This window comes from Cebidichthys violaceus, unplaced genomic scaffold (assembly GCF_023349555.1).
Source record: "Cebidichthys violaceus isolate CVI_PGR_0920_01 unplaced genomic scaffold, fCebVio1.0.p SCAF_21, whole genome shotgun sequence".
NCBI classification, from domain to species: domain Eukaryota; kingdom Metazoa; phylum Chordata; class Actinopteri; order Perciformes; family Stichaeidae; genus Cebidichthys; species Cebidichthys violaceus.
In genome coordinates, this window is record NW_027176384.1 from 3315150 (window position 1) to 3333140 (window position 17991).

General features: G+C 41.7%; 1 protein-coding gene across 5 annotated transcripts in view; it reads left to right on the forward strand.

The window, feature by feature from the left end:
- The window catches only part of lrmp (lymphoid-restricted membrane protein), a 30323-nt gene that overhangs the window by 5190 nt on the left and 7142 nt on the right, over positions 1-17991 (forward strand). For all 5 annotated transcript variants that reach the window (XM_068716925.1, XM_068716928.1, XM_068716929.1 and 2 more), the window contains exons 5-27: positions 188-246; positions 465-540; positions 1033-1191; positions 1282-1399; positions 1849-1899; positions 2081-2158; positions 2891-2947; positions 3197-3256; positions 3852-3916; positions 4189-4282; positions 4846-4992; positions 5346-5447; positions 6105-6256; positions 7799-7910; positions 8855-9089; positions 10424-10476; positions 12690-12789; positions 13349-13526; positions 14111-14198; positions 16311-16357; positions 16571-16659; positions 16796-16989; positions 17760-17850. In XM_068716925.1, the coding sequence (XP_068573026.1) occupies positions 188-246; positions 465-540; positions 1033-1191; positions 1282-1399; positions 1849-1899; positions 2081-2158; positions 2891-2947; positions 3197-3256; positions 3852-3916; positions 4189-4282; positions 4846-4992; positions 5346-5447; positions 6105-6256; positions 7799-7910; positions 8855-9089; positions 10424-10476; positions 12690-12789; positions 13349-13526; positions 14111-14198; positions 16311-16357; positions 16571-16659; positions 16796-16989; positions 17760-17850 (2405 nt within the window). The remainder of the gene's footprint in view (positions 1-187; positions 247-464; positions 541-1032; positions 1192-1281; positions 1400-1848; positions 1900-2080; positions 2159-2890; positions 2948-3196; positions 3257-3851; positions 3917-4188; positions 4283-4845; positions 4993-5345; positions 5448-6104; positions 6257-7798; positions 7911-8854; positions 9090-10423; positions 10477-12689; positions 12790-13348; positions 13527-14110; positions 14199-16310; positions 16358-16570; positions 16660-16795; positions 16990-17759; positions 17851-17991) is intronic.

The following is a 17991-nucleotide window of genomic DNA, read 5'->3' on the forward strand; positions in this document are numbered from 1 at the left end:
TGAGCAGAGAGCTCAATGTTTTTTTAGTTCTCAATGTGCCAGGCACCAAAAAAACAGTTCAACAAATCATTTCAAAATGTTTTTAGGAGTCTAAAATAAACAGCATAGTGCATTACTGCCAAATCCTACAAAATATTGTGTAACTAAATACTTGTTGAATTTGATGTTTGATGTCTTTATATCTCAGGGAAGAGTCAACAGATGACATCACTCAGGACTCAGTCAAACTCAGGGACAGCCTGTGTGGTGAGTGTTGTTGATGATTAGAAATATCTTTGATTTTCATTTCCTTGTGTTGCATACGCATCTGATTTTGAAGAGGCCTGGAGTTTGAAGTGTGTGTGTGTGTGTGTGTGTGTGTGTGTGTGTGTGTGTGTGTGTGTGTGTGTGTGTGTGTGTGTGTGTGTGTGTGTGTGTGTGTGTGTGTGTGTGTGTGTGTGTGTGTGTGTGTGTGTGTGTGTTAGCCAAGAGGTCCATCCTGCTCAATATGACCTCAGGAAGCTTGGAGGCCCTTGGAGGGGAGGCATCCAGAGTGGATTTGTAAGTGATGTGTGTGAATGTGTCCATGTAGTCCAACCTCATTGGACAAGGGAGCCCTTGTCCAATGAGGTTGGGGATTGGGTTTGGGTGGGTTTTTTGTCTGTCAATACAGGTGTGAGCCTCCCTTTTGTGTACAGCAAGCAAGAAAATAGTTTTGGCTGCAGTGGGGGAAAAAAAATGCTATGTGGACCCACAACCCAAGTTATTAGTAATAAATTGAATGTGTGAATTTTCCCTGTGGAGATACTGATAGGCTCAATAGCGTAATACACAGTATTGTTTTGGTTTTTATTGTTACAAATTACTTCATCGATCTTGCTTCTGTATGATTCCCAGCTATTTAACAAAGTCATGTAAAAAGTAGTCTTTGTTTAGTTAGAGGAAGACGGTGTCTGAAAGTTTGCTTCAAGCCAAACGTATGAGAGTGTGTGTGTGTGTGTGTGTGTGTGTGTGTGTGTGTGTGTGTGTGTGTGTGTGTGTGTCCGTCCTCAGTGAGACCTCAGAGCTGGTGTATTGTGTCGCTGACCTTCAGATGAGCAACGAAAAGCTCCAGGAGGAGGTTAGGAAGCTGAAGCAGGTGGTGGAGGGCATGGAAGACTGCAACCAGAAGCTGGCGGAGGAGAATGAGGAGCTACGCAATCAGGCCAGGGTGTAAGAAGTACTTGCATGCAAATACACAGCACCGATTCAGTGCAGCACTCTGTGGTTTGCTGACTTCCATCTGTTTGACCTCTCGCTCAGTAACCAGCAGCTGGCCCAGAAGGAGAAGATGCTGAAGGAGGAGGTGGAGGACATGAAGGCCACTCTGAGCTACACGGAGGAAGGCAGAGCTCGTGCCTCGGCACACGGCAAACATGTGGTCAGTCGAACTCAGGCGGCACAAAGAGGATCTATGAAATGCATTCTTCTTACATGCTTCAGTGCATACAGAAAGCTTGAGTCTGTTGTTACAAGGGTTTCTTCCCTCTTTAGATGGTTGCAGCTGAAATGTATTGTACAGCATTGCAAACCAAAAGTAAAAGCAGCAACTGTTTTTGACCCTGTTTGGATGAAAATGAACATTCTTTTCCTTCAACTTAGCCTTTCAAAGCAGGGAAATAGAACCATGTCAGCAATACAGAATGTTTAATATACGTCATACACATACCATTCAATTTAGAAAATGTTTGGCATCATGAGAAAATGATGCACGCTTTGAACAAGGCCTGGTGTCGTAGGCACAATAAGCTGTCGGAATGTAATGGAGCATAACATGTATGACTGAGCATGCATTTCCATAGTTGCTATTGATTTTTTTTTTTCTTGCAGGAGAGAGAGAACCAGAGTCTGATTGCCAAGATCGCTTCTCTTCAGGAAGAGGTACTCCACTGTCCAAAGAGAACTTATGACAGAGGAGTTAACAGTAAAATCAATGAACTGACTTCACAGGGAATCAGTAGTGCTCGTCCATTCATAGATGGATTACAGAGAGTCTATTGTTACAAGTTTGTACATAAAGGAGGTGTCCAGCTGCCCTAACTCCCCTCTGATGGCTCCCCAGAACTTCAAGGTCACCATGGAGACAGACGAGCTTCAGAGGAGGATAACAGAGCTGTGTGACATGAACACTGACCTTCAGGTACCTTTACTAACCCTCCATTATAGTTTGTATGCCCCTGTGCCAGCTATAGCAGAACAAGGCCGACAAAGTCAAATCAGTTATTCTTATATTAAAAATTCAGCTTTACAATCTGTACAGCAAACAAGATCTTTTATCCTCAGACCCTCGACTAAGATGAGGAACAACTCCCAGGCTTTGATCACATCTTTTATCCAATCTGCCACAGCTCTTTGTAGAGAGGGTTATCAAAGATGCCTTTTGATTTTGTCCCTCACCTCCTCTCATATAGTGCCTCCACACTGTCCATTTCTAACAGTATCACCTAACTGGCTTTCCTGAGCAGCTGGTTGAGACTGCAGACCTGAAGACGGCATGTTTCTCACTGGAATCAATGTCAATATAGTGATAACGTTGCCAAAAATATCTTATCAAATTCTGTGAAAGTCTTCACTACATATATTATAGTAGTGTCTGGACAGACATGAATGTAAACTACAACTTGACTGGTTGGCGGAGACATACAACCGCGAGGCAATAATTGTAGTTAGAATTTAATTTGTATTATTACATCTCTACTCTGCCTCTTCATTCTCCTATCGCAGTGTCATTCTCTTATTCTTTCTCGCCCTCTGGCATTTTTGAGTAAATATCTGGTTCCTTCCTCACATTGAGCTGTCTCAGGTACATTAGAATCACTGTGTTGACCATGCTACGGTTGTACAGTGCTTTCTGTAACTTCCCTGTCCTCAGGTGCAAATTCACTCTTTTGATGCTGTCATTGGTGAAAAGGAAGCTGTGATACAAGAGGTCGGTGCCTTATGTTTTAAGTATCCATTTTACTGTTGCTGTAAAACTACTTGTGGCCGTTTCACTATGCATACAATTCCTTGAGTCTGTTCAGCAAAACACTGGCTCAGTGCAAAACCCTGTAAAATCTTATTCGCTTCAGTAGAGGTATGCTGCTGTTAGGTTTTTAAAAAAATTTAATTTCTGGATGATGGGAACTGTTTTCTGTTTCTCTCCAAAACTCAAACTGGTGTTTACTTTCTTTTACAGAAGAGCAGACAGATAAATGAGCTGAAGTCAACAGTGGAGGAATACTCCTCCATCACTGAGGTCAGTGGGTTGAACTTCACATCATATCATTATTTCAGTTTCTACGCATCAACAAACCCCGCTAGTTTCTCTTAGATGCTCTCTTACTGCTTTTCTTTCTGATCTCTTTTTGCCTCATTCCAATGCAGCCATTTTATGTGCTGCTTGTGAACCATGTGGTCAACTTCCAGCACTCATCAGCTGAAATGAGTTTGCAGAAAATCAGGCAGTGATTCTCTGATTTGCTTTGTTCAGCAATGATTAATCCTCATGTTAAATATGATTTTTAAAAAATATAATAGATATTTTAACTTAATTAGAAGAAAAAAAAGCTTAAATAGGATTAGAAATTTTGGGGAAAATATCTGAAAGGTTTAAAGCTAAATGTGATATTTAAATTCAAAACAGGTAAAATGTCAATTTTACCCTTTGACCAAACAGACAATTCTCTCCTGCGTCCAGTGTGTGTGTACCAGTGGTACAATTATCAGCATGTGCGTCATTGGCGTTTTGGTTGTGGAGACCAAGTGTTGTTTTGGAGAAAGGGTAGTGAACTGGGATAACTTCTAAATAACTAATGGGATGGATTTAGTCATGTTGGTTTCTCTGTTTCCAGCTTCTGAGAGCAGACAAGAGCAAGCTGGAGAACCAGATGCAGATGATGCACCCGGACCTGCCTGGGTGAGTGAACCAATAATTACCTTGGAGTGAAGGGGTCGGCAATATTAAAGGCAGGGGGGAGTAGAGATTAGTCACCTTCAATTTTTCAAACTTTGAATTTATGGAAAAAGAGAAACCCTTTATCCTCAAACTGTATCTCTATAAAAAAAACTCTTTGTATGTTTTGGTCGGTAACTTTGGGAAACAATGGTGCATTACCACATTTTCTAATTGTCTTTGTTTATAACATGTTCCCCCCTAACCTCTGCTCCCCGTCCTCCTGTCTCTCACAGGGCTAGTCTGTCCCTGTCGGTGGCTTACAGGTTGAACCAGAGCAGCTCAGGATCCCTACAGACAGAATTGGCTCTGGCACAGTCACCACTGGAGGTCAGCAGCACTCCCTTAATCTGGCTTCACTTGCTCAACTTTTCTTTTATAATCCCTAATTTAATTCTTTCTCCATCTTGCTCTCATTCTCATATCTCTTATAAAACGGATCCATCTTCTTTCATTTTGTCTTAATTCTGACATTAATTATCTTTTCTCTGCATTCTCATTCCTGACATACTTCATGGCTGCTGCATCTCTTTGTCAACTTCCTAGTAGCAGCCAAACTGATGCATTTAAACTCCAATGCACCCTACATGGATACATCATCCACACTGTCCATCCGCTTTAACAGACACGGCTAGTTTTGCAATGTTATGTAATCTCAGTATATATTACCACCTCAGTTCTGAGAAGTTCTATGCCTACAGGCAAGATTTTTCTTCCACTAACTGTGGGGCTTCTTACATATTCCACACAATACAAAGCACTGTCTAAACATTAGTTGCAGTTCTGCACACACTGTGTCCTTTGCACAGTCCAGCCTCTCTGTAATAATTGGGTTGGCATGTGTTTTTAATTCCCTTTTTTTGTTTGTTCGTTCGTGTAAATATCTCTTGCAGGCTTCTCATGTAGTTGACCATTTGTCCACCACTATGAGCTTTGTCTCCCCGTTGGACGAGACGCTGGACAGGGAAGTGTTGCTGATGCTGCAGGGACCCAACCCTGAACACGTGGCTCTGGAGTTCAAGACCCTCATAAATTCACTGGTATGTGTGATTTAAGTTTGGCCTCTATTGGTTCTGTAGTGTAAAATTGTCTTGTACCATAGTGTGGAACTTTTAAGACTTGACTTAACTTAAGAATTGGATTTGGAATGCTATCAAGTGAGAATTAAAAGGTGACTGTCATCTTGAAGTTTTAGCCAAATTTAAATTTCTACCATCTTAAGATTGCCTAGGCTCTCATATGAGTTTAGAACAATTAGAATACTATGATGCCACAGGTTTATGAATGCATGTGAACCTGTTGCTAATGTTGCGCATGAGACATTTCGGATTCTTGACTTTCCATCTTGGAAGTATTTCTTTTACACAACATTCTTCCTCTTTATGTCTCTTAGAAGAAGGATTTCACAGACGAAACCAACTCTGTCTTGTCTACAGCCAAAGGCTTGCTGGAAGACCACGCACAGCCAGCAGGCAACACGGTCACCAGTCTCCAGGTCAGATCCACTTTCACAGACCTACCTGACACTTGATGTAAGCTTAAGAAAAGTTGCAGCTTCAGAGTGCTACAGTTAGGGCCTGTGAGCAATATATTATGTTTGCATACACATATGGGTGAATTTCAGGCTGAAAAGGGCAGTTTGAGCACCATTTTTAAAATGTATGAATCATGAAGTCTTCCCCTACCTTTTGGATTATTTTTCTTTATATCTATCTATCACTGCTCATTCTCTCCTTCCCACTCACCATCCCTTTTCTCTAGAGATAACTCACTTATATAACTCTCCAACAGGCCCTTTCCAAGCAGTGTTGTTTAGTCAGTGTGTTGTACCATGAACACAACCCACTCCCCTCCTCCCTCACTGCAACTTTCTGTATTTCTCGCTCTCTCTCTCGCTCGCTCGCTCTCCTGCATTGTTGCCACTCTGCATTCATTAGCCACGTACAGCCACAGTACGTGCAGAAAACATAGCAAATGAGACTGAAACCATTAGTGGAGCAGAGCTGTACCAGTCGTTCTTCTGTTGTTTCTTTGGTGTGCTGGCTGACATGGAAACATTTTGTTACAGTTAGGTGTCAGAACTTTTCCGAGGTGTGAAACACACCTAGCTATTCAGGCCGTGCGGCTGACCCCCGGCCTTGTCCTCCCACAGACGGTGCACGCCGAGCTGGACGCGAGAAGGGCCGACTGGGCCCTCAGCCTAGACCAGCTGGCCCAGTACACAGACTCCCTGGAGAAGGAGCTGATCAAAATGGCCAGTAACATGAGGAGGTCCCGCACCGAGATCCTGCACCTTTCAGTCAGGTGAGAAAGGCTTTGTCATCTGCACTCTCTGTGGAAGTTAAAATCAGTGGACATTCAGAAATGTGTGAGCTGCTGAAGCGAGTGATGTTTGAAGATTTGGTATGTGAGCAGAGGAAGGTGCAAGAGAGCCGATCGGCAGTGACTTTTCTGGTTAATTAAAGACAACTTGACTATAAGGTAGGAAACTCTTTGTTTGAGGAGGAGTTGCTCTTGTGCAGTAGTGATCTCATTGGTTGAATTAAACCCCAGTGGGCAGAGCTAAAGACTTCATTTTCTGGCTAAGTAAGGTAATACTGACACCACAAAAGAGGACTTCAGAATAAGTAAGAAAGCTAGAAGCTGATTAAATCTAGCAGTGTAATTATGAACTGAATAAAAATGCAGTCTAGGCGTAATGAGCAATCAAGTTTAGCTGATTTAGTCTAGCTGACCTTCCTTGTTCAAACAAGCCAATAGCTGTTTCTGTAAGCTTGTAGGAGTAATTGTGGAGCTTCCAGGATCAGGATTAAAAATAATTTACTTGGCAGAACTAGAAACCATTTTATGCAGCCGATTACGTTTTGTTTTTTTCCTGCTATTAGAGTAGATCTGCCAATCAGAAGTCCATATTCCTAAAATGTACTAAAACTCCACATAAATACCACCACACGCTAATTAATATCAGACCATTGCAAGTGGAGGTGTCTCTGCTCTCCAGTGCTCTGTCTCAGTTGGCCAGTCAGTTGTGCTGAGTGGGGAAAAGACCTGTCAATCATCCTGACCTCAATGACCCCAAAGGGCCCGCCTCACTAGGTCGGAGTCTCTGCCAACTCTGGACGTGTGTGTGTGTGTGTGTGTGTGTGTGTGTGTGTGTGTGTGTGTGTGTGTGTGTGTGTGTGTGTGTGTGTGTGTGTGTGTGTGTGTGTGTGTGTGTGTGTGTGTGTGTGTGTGTGTGTGTGTGTGTGTGTGGACGGCCATCCCCTTCAGATATATAACAGAGCTGGAGTGGTACAGTACATGACCAGAGAAGGAGAACTGGTCAGGCTGTCCATGTTGGATTTACAGGTGTTTAGTTACCAGGGTGAACTCATGAACGTTCATATTGTTTGGTGAAAAGAAAACTGAAGAGTGCTAATTGTAGGTAGAGTTCTACCTCCTGCTTTGGAGTATTGAGGCTAATGTGGACCGTTCAGAGTAAGACTGGACTACAAGACGGTGCTAGGATCAGGGTTTTGTTGTAGGACACATTTGAAATCCGGTGTAGTCTGAGATAAGAGGGTCGGGTTGGGACTGGATCTACAAAACTGTGAAGTGAAGAAACTGTTACTTGGCCAGTCGGAGAACTGGCGCTGGTCACCCTGGGCAACAGAATGGGACACTGCATGGGCCTGCGGATTGGGTACAGTATGTCCACTGTACTGTCTTCTCTAGGATCTCTGTGAATGTGTTTTTCTAGCTCTCTAGAACATTAAGAGGGCTTTGATTTTCCTCTATTTTCTCTTGAAAAATGAACAATCCCTCAGCTGTTTTTAGTTAACAGGATCTTTGTATTGGTGCATGCAGGGTGCAGGAGCAGGAGAACCAGAAGCGGCAGCTGTGTGAGGAGCTGGAGCAGCTGAAAACACCTCAGGACAGCAGAGAGGCCTCATGCCAGACACCTGCACCAGAGGAAGAGGTCAGAGAGGAGGGGTGGGCTTGATCACAGGGCTTCTATCAACCTATATTTAATACACAGCAGCAGCCCCTTGCTTTCACTATTCTCAGAAGTAATGTTTTAATCTTAACCTGAAGTCACTATACATTGTACATACATAGGTAAGCAAGTTTTACCTACACTGTTTGAATATTCACTGGCATGAGGGGTCATAATGGGTTTGGAATTTATTCACATCTAATCATTTACATGTGTTTTTGTATTTATTAACATTGGATATTGGAGTGTATGCTTGGAGAGCAGTGACGCTCATACTGCATTCAGACAGATGGAGTATCTGCTAGAGGAGAGTCGAGTCGGAGTTGGCGGCTGAAGAGGACATGTGTACCCACACACACGCACAATTTAGATGTGACCACACACCTACGCACTGCTCTTCGCACAAAATGCACTGACACGCTTGAACATTTCCATTACAGCACCGGTGTTTTTACTGCAAAACACAATGAGTTTGCTGCTGAGGTAGAGGGATTTCCATACAGTAACCAAGTTGTGCTTTGAAAAATACAATAATACAGCTCTTACTTCGAAGTCATTTACACAGTACAGCCCTGATTCAGGGAAGAACAGATGGAATTCAATTTTCCCTGGATTTGTTAATCAACAAAAACAGTTTTAAGAAGAGAAGATAATACATGAGCTCTGTTTTTTGTTTAATTGTTATTTTCCTAAAATGAAAACACTTAGTGTGGCCAGTACTTTTTCTCAGGGGTGTCTGTTAAATTTAGAATTTTTCTTTTGCAGTAGTTCTCTTTTCAACTGTGACTGCTGACCTTCAGCCTCATCACCTCCAGTTGGATTTCGCCACAGTGGAATTTGTTACAATCAGTTCTTGTGCACCTCACCATTGCACTGTTTTTATTGAGACCTCATCTTTCCCTTTCTTTTCTTTTTTTTTTTTTTAGCCTGGAGATGACTTGGACTGGGATGAGGAGTTTGCCCTTCAAGACTTCCTGAAGAACGAGTTAGCAGAGAGGAATGGCAAAGAACAGGGCGGGCGACCGGAAAGAGGTGAAGACGAGGATGTGGAGGAGAAGTGGACGGTGGTGGACACAGCTGGAGTGGGAGAAGTTAGGGGTACGTCCACTCCTCTGTCTGTCCTCTCTGGGGAGGCCCATAGTGCAACAGGAGGGGGTCAAGGTGAGTGGGAACACGAAGGTGGACATAATGACCACCAGCCAACATCTCAACAGCTTTAAATAAGTGACTATTCTAACTATTATTGAATAATATGAATTGTTCTTTCAACATAAAATCTTCAAAAGCTGTCTCAGGAAAAGTTGGGAACTGAGCAGTCTTCCTTAAGTCTTTTTTTTAAATCCGGTATACACCAGAATTATCCCCTGGAACTTCATAAAGCCCAAGCCAAATGGGCTAAATATAGTTTAATATTTTTGTAACTCCATTCTGACCCTTACTCACCCTGTTCCTACTTCTGGATCCAACTCAGTAGAAATAAGCTAGCCTAATGCAACAAGAATGTGAACTAATACATCCTGCTTCTTCTTAGTGTGACAATATTGAGACCATACTTCTGTGTGAGTAATACAATTTTATCTACATTTATATAGCTCTAGATTAGGTATGTATCAACTCAAACCACAGCGAATGTTGGCCATAAATATACACATTATTGGTATTGATTACTGTAAGCAGCAATATTTTAGTAATTGAAGTCTTTCTTACTCTCTTAGATCCCTATTGTGAAGCCAAACGGCACCGTTTTTAGACCAACTAGTTAAACATTAAGCTGTGACTTGAAGTTTAGCTGGTGCACCAATTTTTGGGTTTCACTGTGACTTACAAAGTACTTCACAGGATAAACTCTATAGGTGCAAACGGTTTACAGACTCAGTTATTGTCTTTGTGTGTGGATTATCCCCCTGTAATCCATGGGAGTCACAAGGCACTCAGCCACCCTTGAAGCACCAGTACAGTACACACACTCATTTACTGTAAGGATACACACACTCTGAGGCCCTTGGCAGCAGACCCCTGCCTTCTATGGTTGTTGTGGCCCTGGTTTTATAAAGGTTGTGGGTGCGTGTGTCTACACAGTATGTGAAAGCCTCTCTTCCTCAAGGCCCTTGTATGGCCAGGTGTACGACCGGTCTGAGGCCACGAAGTGAGCTCAGTAATTCCCCATTCCTCTGCCTGCATGAGCAGCTGGCAGGCAGAGAGAAAGACAAGGAGAATGTGAATGTGGTCATTAATGCCACCTTAGCCATGCATGATGTTTTAACCTCTCTGCCCCTCCCTGAACTCAATGCCTTGCATAATGGACCGTCTGACCGTTTATGGTAAAAGGTGGGGTTGCTTTTGGATGGCTATTAACCCCTTTAGATAATGTGGACAAGCGTTTGGGTTTTTAATGAACAGCTTGTTTGTGTAGTTCTTTTTTTCCAGCTCCTCTGTCCTCCTTTCATTTCCCCTAAATTATATTTAATTTTTCTCTTTCTCTCTATCTGTTACAGAGGCTGCAGCCTGCACAGAGTCGGAGCTAGAGTTGAACTGTCGATCTTTGCAGGTAAATTGAATTGTGACATTTTTCTGTCACTGGGATTATATGTATATATGTGTTATGCAAGATGCTATCCATGTTTGAGATTATGCCTGGATGTGATCTTTTTGTTTATTATCCTAATAACCTTAATATTTTACTAAATATTTTCTTAAAATGGCTGATAAATTTGCTGACAATTGTCTTCATGTAGTTGAGCAATTAATTACTGAAATCTTTTACGTGCATGTTATTTAGTGGAATATTCTACATCCCTTAAAACATTAACTAGAAAACTTCCGAAAACCTAATTTCTTTCAATTGCTGCAAGTGTTATTTCAGAATAAATACAAATTTCATCTTGAACATCAAAGGCCTCATTTCCAGTGGGATGTTGCTAACTGTAGTTGTATACCTTTAAATGTTTCAGTGAAATTATTACTCGTCTTTAGCCTGGTATCAAGATTTTAATAATATAGCTACACTGAATGTAACTTCCAAACATCTTTCAATCTCTGTAAACCACATGCCCAAATTAATTTGTGATGGCTCACATGTGATCATGTACGTGCTCTTGAGCAAGACATTGAATCTCTGCATACTCGGTGGCCAACAATAGATTGCTGCTCTTGTAATTGGCAGCTGCCAGGTGTGTGACAGGTATGTAACTGCGTGTCAGCAGGAAGCATGACCGTACCAAGGCTCAGCTTACATTGGCCTAATAGTTAAAAATTAAAAACAATCGTTGCTGTTTCTGGGAATATAGTGTAAATATACACTTCCTCAATAGTGATTTTGACATAAGTAGGAAGTTATGATTAACAGCGTCAAGGGGGATTAGAGCAATTTTTTTATTCATTTCATTGCTGTATCAAAACTATCTTGAAACTTGCCGGGGGTGGGTCTAGTCTGCCTTGTGTTTTTGTCACACTTATCACATTTTTTGCCACGTATATGGTAATGCATTCAGGGCATTCTGTCAGAAATCAATTCCTTTTTGACCTCGCCTCTTTGGATTTTACATTTTTTTTTATTATGTAATCTAATTGATATTTGAGGCAACATTAAGGTTTCATGTGTTAGACTGACTTTCCAACCATATACTCAGAACCGATAGCGGCCACAACTTCAGAAGTGTCGACTCTATAACATATTAAGACAACAAAAATTTTAAGGACAAAAAAATTCATCATTTGGAATTGTGATAACAGTGTTTGTTAGCTTTCAGATAAGTGTCTTTAGGTGGTGTGGGGGTCCAATATGGGGTCAACTCTGAGGGCCCCTGTCACCTGAGTGGTTGGTTCTGATTCTGGTGAATCAAACAACGTTCTAACGCACTCTCATATAGTTGAACATGTAGGGGGAAAAAGTTCCAGAAAGTGAATGATAGGTATGGAAATGTCTTTGAACGCTCCATCAAAAAGGAGGATTTTAAATGGTCCCCGTCACTGTCATGTGTTAGAAACTAACAAGTATTAAGTTTCTATATGTTTATCACAGTATACAGGTGTTGTTTTCTGTTCCTGTCTCTTATTCCATGATCTAATCTTCTGCACTCTCTATCTCTTTCTTCTCCTCTTTCTGCCATTTGCCTACCAAATGGCTCTTCACATATCATCCTTTACAGCCTCTGCTCACAGGCAGCAGTCTTCTTGCTTTTGCTGAAGCCCTCCCCTTCCTTATATAGAATGACAGTGATGAAACGTTCAGGTCACACTGGGGTAAAAGGGAAATTACTTGCTGTTATTGGCAAAAGAGATTATGCGTCAGCATTTGAAGAAAACTTTATTCCAAATATATTCTGCACCAAATAAGACGTGTTATACACTAAACTACACATTACGAAGCTATGATCTCGATGTCTTTTCACACTTCATGATTTTTGATGTTGTTCATTCTACTCACTTGCAATCCGCAATTAATTTTATCCCTGCAAGGTTTTTAAAACTAATTTCAACACCACCATGCTGCAGTCAGTACAAAAGTGATGGCTTTTGAATTCTTCTGAAGATGACGTTAATTGGGGGTCTTTCCAACAGTCCATCACTGGAGCAGATGCTTTGTGCTGTCTGTCAGCTGTTTAGATTTGTTGGCTCCTTATGCAATGTCTTCTCATCTGACAAAGATTTGTTTCTATTGACTGATTGTTTGCCGGCTGTTTGGTACATGGTTAATGTTTGTTGCTTATTTGATCTTTGCACCCCTTTCCTTTTCTGAATATTTATCGTGTGTGTGTTTAGCGGGAGGCAGCAATGCCATTGAGCACCCACTCACAAGCTGTCAGCATTAGACACCCAGAGGCGGATGCCCTCCCTGATCTGCTCCACTCAGAGAACAACGGTAAGATCTCTCTCTCGCTTTGGCTCTCTCTCTGGCTCACACACTATCTTTCTGTTTTTAACTTTGTCCTCCCCCAACTGTCAGCTAGTCGCTCTACTGCGTGCATTTACAACTTAACCAAAGAGTGAGTCATTTCCTGACTCACTTGGTACGTTTGCTGTTTGTTTAGAGGAAAGAATACTTCACTAATTCTTGCAAGATAAAGGTCAAACTCTAATATGTAAAACAGTATGAGCATCAATTTTATTTGTTTAGTCTTTTTGGTAAAACACCTTGACTGTTGTAAAATCATGTACTTAGTGACTGCATTACTGCAACACACATTTTATGAACTCAATGTCAGTTATTATTGATCCTTTGTGTTTACTTGTTACTGATTATTTTACTTTCCATATGAACTACATAAAGAAAAATGTTCCCAGATGTAAAAAAAAAAAAAAAAGGTTGTAAACTAATTTGAAAAATGAAAATGTGCATGCAGGTCACACTGAGCTGTAATACTGGAGTGCTTTGACCACCGTATTAATACTTTACACTGATTATTCTCTTGTCTCCACAGATGCAGAAGCTCTAGAGACTGCAGAGTCTCCCTCCTGTGGTCAAGCCCAAAATCTGAGTAACTCATCTGAACGGGACCAAACAGTCTCACTTAGTAACACCCCTCCCACAGCAGCCCAGATGGTTCCTCCCAGCAGCACATCACCTGGACGAGATGACACTATTACCCAGACTGAGAGGTGAATGATTGTGTATCAAACACAGTATTTATTTCTTCTTGCCTTTCTTAATATAAAAATTCCAAATTACCATCTCTTCATCATACCTAAACAGAAACTTTATCTACAGACACACCTGTTCAGTTGGTGCTTTTAGGATTGGCTAATCCCGCCTAAGAGGCGCAAAACAGAAGTTTCCATAGTTAGGAAACTAACATTACCACAGAATCTCAACCCACATCCTGACTTACTTTCAAAGTAGTTTAAACTATCCCTCCCTGCTAGATTTGAAGTTTATAGGTGTTAGCCACAATACTTGCAGTTGACTTCACCATTTTCAAGTTTCGTCATTTCCATATGACTTGGTCCACATTTGTTAGTCAAATGGGTGTTTTCTCGCTGTGGGAGGAGTGTGCAGGCTAATTAGTATTTCTGCAGCGATGCTTTGCATAGGCACTCCATCTACAAAGAGACGAAAGCTGTTCCTCAATCTCTCTCACCGTTTCTTACCAGTTGTGTCATCGCAAAGTGCATCTAATTTACAAATCCAGAATGAGAAAAGATAGTGCTTGACAGTTGACCTTTGACCTTTCACCTGTGGTCAGCACCCAACTGACCAGTGAGGACCACTGGGGAGAAGAAGAGAGGGAGCGCAAGGTGGACTCGAGCACAGGAGCCATGAGTCGTACTAAGGTTAGTAGCAGAGCGGAAGTGTTTTGATGCATAAGGGAATACAACTTCCTCTATTATCTTCAGCACTAGCTCCCCCTTCCTCTTTTTCACCCTCTCTCTTTCTTTTTCTCTGTGCCACTTTATATGTGTCTTAGCTGAGTGACAGTAGGTGTGTTTTGAAGTAAGGGGAATTTCAGTAGGCAGGGTGAGGGCTGGTTGAGAGGGAGTCCTCGCCCTGGGAAAGGAAAAGATATGAAATTATGGGAAAATGTAAGGAGAATCAAGTGGCCATCAATCACTGCTCAAGCCTATGACTCAAGGAGGATGGGCTGTCTGGAAACAGAGGAAGCAGGGAAGCAAAGTATGCAAGTACTAAATGCTTAATGTTGAAGTGCTTTGATGAATAATTTTTAGAGTTTATTTTTTAATCAAGTTTTGTTGATTTTAAATCACTTTCAAAAATTGAAAGATGCCATCTGAATTTACCAGCGTGAAAATTTGAAGTTGACATTTGAGAAGCTGAAACAACAAATGTTTGGTGTTTTTGCTCCATAAATGACTTCAATCATTCATTTATTATCAAAATTGCTGGCAGGTAGTTTTTGTTTCCATCGACGGACCAAATGTGATTACAACTAGTTGTATAAAAGCAGAAGAATTCGTCAAAAGATGAGTGATGTTCCAAAGCTCATTTGCAAAGCCTGGACACAGCAGATCATCACTGGATCTTTTGTATGTCTGGACCAATTAGTGTTCACAATGGGTTGCTTTGATGTCTGGGCTATACAATAAGATTTCTTCATGGTAATTATGCCAAACCTAAGATGGGCTTGCAGTGTTTTCATGTTGGAGCCAAGGCTCGCTTGTGTTGTGATGCTGTTTCACCACAGTCTGATTTGTATCCTGCTGAGAGATTGATCAGCTCGGTTTATTCAGTCTCCTATCTGCTGGTGGCATGCTGGACTGCCTCCCTGCTGAGCGAGAGTCTGCAGCCAAGAAAGGCAGGCTTGGACTCTGTGGGGGTGTTCAGTACGTCAATAAAATGCAGTTTCACCCTCAGAGGCATGGTCAAGAAATGTTTTCTGCCAAATCGAGCTGTTGTCTTTATTTAAGAATCTGGTTTTAGTCGACCAAGAGATGGAGTTGAGTTTCTTATTAATGCAATCATTTGGATATATTCAAATATCCATTACCCAATTTCACTTGTAAATGGCAGCTATTTTCATAGGACGTCTCCCCATAGTTATGTTGGTGGTAGGAAGTATAAACATAGTATTATGTTGGATGAAAATGATTCAAAATAAGATAGCATAAGTGAATGGAATTCAATAATTTGTTATGTTGTGCTAATACTCAACAAATCTGACAAATGTACTATTTCTAGAGACAATAAATGATATCAGTAAATCATGACTGATGCCACCTTACATGTTGTCCTAGGACAACAATGTGCAACAATGAAAATACAATTTGTTATGGATTATCACTGTATTATCTAGCAAAGAAAAACGACATTTTGGGGGATTGGATGAGTTCAACTTTTGGAATATAGCTTAGGAAGGACATTAGGCAGTTATGATGCTGCAAAGAGGTAACAGAGTCGGTGTTATTTTTGCTTCAGTTTCTGTGGATGTAAAAGGACATTAAAGTTTCCTTAGATTTTGCAGTGAAATGGTAAGGCAGCTCTCTCCTATTTTGAGCTGTGTCAAGCGGATATTGTGCATACTCATTACACAATATTCCATTGCATTGCTCTCAGTGCTCACCTTGCTCCATTGTGCGTGTGTGTTCACACATGATTGTGTATGCACGCAGTCCGCCTCCACTACTTAGCACTGTGCCAGTGTTAGCGTGCTCTGTGAGCACCCCTCTCAGCCACACACTCGCAGAGCTGCAGGGCTCTCCATGAAGCAACACATTATATAAGGAATCAGTCCAATCCTTCACTTCGACACACTGTAGAGCTTAGATAGCATTTCACTGCCATGGGACAGGTACACTACATGAATGTACGCAAGTCTTTTAATCATTGACCATTTCTTGTAATGTGGGGCAGAAAAAAATGCACTGCAAGGCCACCTGTCTTTTTCTCACCCCCTCCCTCCCTCCTTCTCCTCCTTTTGTCCATCTCAGAGCCTGAGCCGGGACCAGTCGGCAGACAGATCAGCAGCGGAGGACAGGTGAGTGATTCACTCTCAACTGTTGGCTCAGGAAGCCTTTGGAACTCACAGGGTTTTCACACTGCGTCACTATCCAACAGCGGCAATTACTCTTTAGATTTTGTTGATTTCTGCTAAGGGAGAGCTTTGGAGAACTGTTATTTTTACAGTTTAGATTAGTTTTTTTGCAAGTGCTATAGTATTGCGTAAAGGTGCTTTGCATGCGTGTTCCAGCACGTGTCTGCTACCTGTGTTGGTTGAAGAGGAGGAGAGTGTGCAGGACAGTACAGCCGAGGTGCCAACAGTAGCCGCTAGCATGGAAGGTAGGAAGAAAAACTCAAATCTGTGTATATGGAGGAGATGAGGAGAGCACTTGATATTTCTAAGCCGCCTGTGTGTTTACGCCTTCTTACATCTACATGTAACTTTGACCACCCACACACCAACTTTTCCTTCCAGGGACAGACCGGCTCATCAGCAGCGGAGCGACCACCTTCTCTGACAGCAGCCCTATTCAGTCAGGATCGTCCGTCACGCATGCCAGCCAATCGGGGAGCGGCTTGGCTAGCGTGACCTCTGACCCCAGCCAATCAGAGGATAGTGCAGCCAAAAAGCACTCCCTCCCCTTATGTGGCAAAAATAAGAGGGAACTGGTAAGACCTGCTCTTCTCCTACTTTCTTCTCAACTGACTTTTTGCAACATAATACGTTTTTTTATTTCTATATCAGGCAGCAGTTAAATTCTACAGCAAATTTAGCTTTTAGTTTTTATCACTAATCATTCTATCTACTATCGGACCCTAAATGCAGTTCAGAGCAGAGTTTGGAGCAGGTGGTATATAATGCATGCAATAACTTGTAAAAGTAAAGAGTGCCATCCTTTTGCATTAAAAGATGTACACATTAGTTTTGGTTCAGTTTTATATATTTACCTCCATAATGCAACATTACTATTTTTTTGTATATATTCTATATTTTTAGTTTGTAAGTGCTTTTTTCTTATATTCCTATTCTAAGTTTAGCTCAAGACACGCTCAGAGTAGATTGAATGGAGCTGGTATTATTGAGATTCTGTTTCCTTGTCAGTGATGAGGTTGGCAAATGGTGTCTTCATTCAGCGTGACATTTCGACCTGAAGAGAAATGCTGTCTTTCCAGCTATGTGAGTGAGTAAGTGTGTATAAAAGAGAGAGGAAGGGAGAATACATAGTTTCATTTTGGCTCCACTCAGGATCAGATGACTCACAATCAATATCCAACTACGCTGGAATCTTCACATTTCACCTTTATGTAAAACTGTTGAGGGAAAGTAGCGAGGGAGAGAGTAAGTGAGTGAAGGGAGCAGTATGGATGTTGAGGGCAATGTTAGCATGGAGGGATCAGAGTTAAAGAGAGAGGCAGTAAAGTCTGTCTCGACCCTGCAGGAGCTGGCACGCAGCATGGAGGGCATCGAGGAGCCCAAGGTCCAGGAGGACCAAAGTGAGACCAGCATGGCTACAGAGAAGGAATGCAGATGTAATATATTTGTTTTACACTGTTATATGATATATATTATATATATAATATTTACTACCTGTCTTTTGCTACCTAAATGGTGATTGCACCATTTGATCAGGTATTTGTTGTCCCATACGCCTGCTTATCGTTTCCCTTTTG